The sequence below is a fragment of the Pseudopodoces humilis genome, chromosome 14, assembly GCF_049639895.1.
Source record: "Pseudopodoces humilis isolate 2021_Gansu_Grassland_sample_001 chromosome 14, ASM4963989v1, whole genome shotgun sequence".
In the NCBI taxonomy this organism is placed as follows: Eukaryota; Metazoa; Chordata; class Aves; order Passeriformes; family Paridae; genus Pseudopodoces; species Pseudopodoces humilis.
In genome coordinates, this window is record NC_142213.1 from 17853379 (window position 1) to 17858136 (window position 4758).

The 4758-nt window shown below is 60.2% G+C and overlaps 1 protein-coding gene across 1 annotated transcript; it reads right to left on the minus strand.

Annotated features, from left to right (window-relative positions):
- Positions 1-2092: 2092 nt before the first annotated feature.
- On the minus strand, positions 2093-4555 carry CEBPA (CCAAT enhancer binding protein alpha). Its single transcript, XM_014258891.2, has one exon. It carries the CDS (start codon positions 4364-4366, stop codon positions 3389-3391), a length of 978 nt encoding a protein of 325 aa, XP_014114366.1. The 5' UTR covers positions 4367-4555; the 3' UTR covers positions 2093-3388.
- Between the last annotated feature and the right edge of the window lie 203 nt (positions 4556-4758).

Below are 4758 nucleotides of genomic sequence, written 5' to 3' on the forward strand. Positions count from 1 at the left end.
GCATTCTGTGTTTATATAACTATTGAAACACCTACGTGGTAGACAGGTGATCTTACTTTTGAATCACAGAATGGCTGATTCTTCTGCCACTGAAGACTAGTTTAATCTACAGTTCATTTAAATTAATGGAAAAATCTGCTTTGTGAGGCCATAAATGATTTGCTGAAACCACACACACACACACACACACATGGTGAGTCACAGTTCAGAACGTAACTCAAACAACCAGGACTATATTCCCATGCTCTAACCACTAGATTACAGTCCCTCCCACATATACCCTGCAATAATCTTTGCTCAAATGATAACAGCATTTCCCCACTTTACACGCTGGACAGCATTACTGAGTAAGGCACATCCTACCCAACGGGTGTACAGCTCTGCAGGGCTGGGGAAGGAAGGAAGCACAAGTAAAAGTCATTATTTTTGCCCAACACCACTAGAACTTAATTCTCTCCTTGGAAAATTACTAGCTCAGGGCCCCAGCACCCACATTTAACTGAAAAGTGAAATCCTTGATCCCGATTTACATTTATCTTTCACCCCTCCCAAGCAGTGAGCGCTTGCAGACACCATCACAGTGGATTTCGGAAAAGCAGCTTCACCTTCCCTCGCTCCCGCTCACGGCCCAGCATGAGTCCCCTGGCAGAGGCAAAGCCTCGGCCCACGGCAGCCAGCCCAGGGCCCAGCAGGGCGCGGGGGCTGCAGCCGCACCAGCCTCGGGCGCTTCGGGAGCCCAGGCTCTCCCTCACAGCTCGCGCATCGCCGGCTCACACACTCGTGGATGCAGTTCTCTCTCTCTGGGTTGTTTAATTTCTGCTGTGATGTGCCGCGCTGCGCGTACACAACATGAGGGCAGTGGGCACACCACGGAGCAGTGAGCTGTGGGGAGCGCGGCTGTCCGGCTGGATGCCCCTCCAGGGTGAAGGTGGAGCCAGGCGCTGCCGGGGGCCAGGGGCCGCTTTCCCTCGCACGCCTGAGGCGCAGTCCCAGCGCAGTCCTGGGCCGCCCGCCCGGACACCAAGCCCCGTCGAAGAGAAGGGCGGGCGGCGCCCCGAGACCCCGGGGAGCCCCTCACAGGACGCCCGGGCACTGCGCCACACGCAGGGGGAATATTTCACCTCAGGGCCGGCCGCCCCCACGGGGCAGCTCCGGGAAGGGACGGCCCAGGCGGAGCCACCCCTCCCCTCACGGCTGCCCCTCGCCCTGCCCCGCGTCCCGCCCGCACCGAGGGCACCGAGGCGGTGCCTCTGGGCCCGACCCCAGGATCGAAACTCCCCGGGGAAGGGGAGGGCTGCGTCTGGCCGGGACGGGCCGGGCAGCGGCGGTGCTGCCGGGCGAGCGGGACCCGGGCCTGCCCGCCGCCTCTTTCCGCCAGGCCCCGGGCTTGTCCCGCTGAGACCCGCGTTGTCCCGGGCGGAGCACGGGCAGCCCGGCCGGGCGGGCCCGGGGGAGCGGTCGGGCTGCGTGTCCTCGGCACCCGGCGCCTCCCTCGTCCCTCCCGGCCCCGCAGCCCGCCCACAGGCCCCCGGCCCGGCCGCGGCGGGGTAAAGGGTGAAGCGAGGCGTGACTCACGGGCACACATCTGCCACCGCAAGCGTTTAGGAAATTGCCGTTCTCTTAAAGGCAACCGTGTATTTATTTCTCTCGGGCGAAAACCGGGGAGTTGCACTCCATTAACGCGTTTTAGTCACCAGCCCTGGCAGGGGATGCAGAAGTCGGTGGAGATCTGGTCTGGAGGAAGAAGAGAGCTTTTGCGCTCCTGCTACAGGAGAAGGGCTGGAAACAAGCAGAGAGGCGGATCATTATGGTAGAATATATGCTGTTTATTTATGAAGGTAACCAGGGCTTCTGACAAATTTTATATGCAGTTCCCCCCCCCATTAAAAAAAAAAAAAAACCAACGCACCAATGTGTGTGCATATACATACACGTATACATACCATACACACACTGCACACACATACACATGCTGCCGGCACTGTGCTCTCACTGTCATGCTTCCAAACAGCTCCATCCACCTTGTTCTCTCTTGTCAAGGCTTACTTCAGTTGGGCAAACTGTTACGCAGCTACGACACAAGGAAGAAATGTTCCGCATGGCTACCAGAATGCCCAGGGGGCCTGTTTGTTTGTTTATTTTTCTCTCACTCTGGGAGAAGCTCCAGAGTCCAAAGGTGCAGCAGCACCAGGGACAAGCCTCCTTGCCCCACACCAGGCATCCTGCAGCCCCACAACCCATGCCCCATTCCAGGCACTCCTGCCTTGGGGTTGGGAGGCAGCAGCCAATACAGGACAATGTGAAGAAGGCAACACACACTCATACTCACCCACCCATACAAATAATAAAATAATGTTGCAGCACAAGGGCATAGTCTCTGTCACCAGATAAGAAAGTTGTGTGATGGCAAAGATCTAAGTAAGGCAATAAAGTATAGCTAGTGTACACGGAACGGCTTTCACATTACATGAGGCACAGTTTGGGCAGACAGAGACTTGGAGAAGAGCTAAATGTCCTGGAATAAAGCAAAATACACTGAAAGTTCATAGTAAATACCCGCATCAATAGGTATTTATTCATTTGTGCTTCGCCACGTCGTGACATACAGTACAAGACATTGCTGCTCTTTCTTTCGATGGAGAGAGAGCTCACCATACTCTTGCAAGCTGCTGCTCCACCAGTCCCAGGCTGTCCATCGGTCCTGCAGTGGTGCCGGCCCCTTGCCCTGCTCCCAGCCAAGGCAGAGGACGGGGCTCGGCAGAGGCAGCCCAGCCAGGCTGCGACAGTCCTGGCAGCAGTCTGGTGGCTGCCCCACACCTCAGTGCTCCCAACGGCGTCCAGTGCTGCACATCTCTCAGCCTCAAGTCCTCATCGCTGACTTCCCCAAAGCTGCTCCTGCCTGCTGCACTGCAGGCCAGCTGCAAGGGGTCTGGCAGGACACCCCAAACCTCGAGCCTGCACGGCCCTCTGTCCTTCTCCTCGCACCCTGCAAGGCTGGAGGGCATAGTAAGCCCCAGAGCTCCTGCAGCCAGCTTTTAAGGCACATCTGGGTTGCTACGTGTGCTTTATTACTGCTGTTATTATTATTATTATTATTACTGTAATTTACCCTGTGTAGACACGTGGTCTTTTAATTCTTTCTTCCCCTTGCCTTCCTCCTTAGAAAACCCACCATGTTTTCAGCTTATTCGTATGTCATCTCTAAGGCACAAACCTTTTAATACTAGAGCTGCCTGGCTTCTGGTATAGGTCGTGAATCGATAAAAAACAAACGAAACAAAACAAAACCAAAACAACCCCCCATTCCCCTCCCCGCGGCGCTTGCCGGGCGCCGGTACATAGAGTATCTATGCGCGGCCAGGGCAGCCCGGCCGGTCCCGGCACGGCGCTAGGCGCAGCTGCCCATGGCCTTCACCAGCGAGCTCTCGGGCAGCTGCCTGAAGATGCCCCGCAGAGTCTCCAGCTCCCGGGTGAGCTGCTCCACCCGCTTGCGCAGCCGCTCGTTGTCGGTGGTGAGCTCCAGCACCTTCTGCTGCGTCTCCACATTGCGCTGCTTGGCCTTGTCCCGGCTCTTGCGCACCGCGATGTTGTTGCGCTCCCGGCGCACCCGGTACTCGTTGCTGTTCTTGTCCACTGTCTTTTTCGATTTGCTCCGGTGGTCCGAGGGCATCATCTTGAGGGTGCCCGCGGTGGGCAGGCCGCCGGGAGGGTGCGGGTGGTGCGGGTGGTGCGGGCTGGGCACGGGCGTGGGGGGCGGCGTGGGCTGCCCGGGCTGGAGGTGCATGGTGGTCTGGGCGCAGTGGGCGATCTGGTACTGGAGGTGGGACGGGTGCTGCTGCGGCGCGTGATGGGGATAGAGGGCCGACAGGGCCGCCGACTTCACCTCCTCCTCCTCGCGGGGCTCCTGCTTGATCACCAGCGGCCGCAAGCCCGGCGCGGCGATGCGCTCGTACAGGGGGTCGAGCTTGCCGTCCATGTAGCCGGCCACGCAGCCGAAGAGCGGCTGCTGGTGGTGCTGCGGCTGGTGCCCCGGCGCCGAGGCGGCGGCGCCGGCCCCGTGCATGGTGTGGAAGTCGAAATCCCCGGCCAGGATGGCCTTGGCTTTCTCCTGCTGCTTGTTGTGCTGGAAGAGGTCGGCCAGGAACTCGTCGTTGAAAGCGGCGGGGTCGATGTAGGCGCTGATGTCGATGGAGTTCTCGTTCTCGCAGATATCGCCGAGCTCCGCGCCGCCCGCAGCAGGTGCCGCAGCCGAGGAAGCCTCTCTGTAGCTGTAGGTGCTGCCGGGCAGGGGAGTCTGGAGCTGGTGATGCTGGCCGCTGCTCATCGGGGGCCGGGAATCGACCTCGTAGAAATTGGCTTGCTCCATGAAGCAACTACAGTCTGCCGGGCATGGTGAAAGGCTCCTGCAATCCAGGTTTCGGACGGGACGGCAGCGGCGGCGGCTGTAGCAATGTCGCGGCACAGCGCAGCGCGGCACGGCTCGGTGCGCCCGGAGCCCGTCCCCCGGCCCAGCCCCGCTCCGCTCGCTGCCTGCCCTGTTGCTAGTGGGCTGCCGCGGTCCTGCGTGCCGTATATATACAGCCCGCAGCAGGGCCGGGGATCGCCCTCTAGTGTCCAGCCTCCTGCTGGGAACCTTTGACCGTCGCGCAGCCGGCTCCCAGCGCCCCGGCCGGGCGCAGCCGACCTCCCGCCCGCCCCCGGGAGCCGCCGTACCGCGGGGAGAGTGCCCCGCACTCCTGGGCCCCCCCTTCCCCCCTC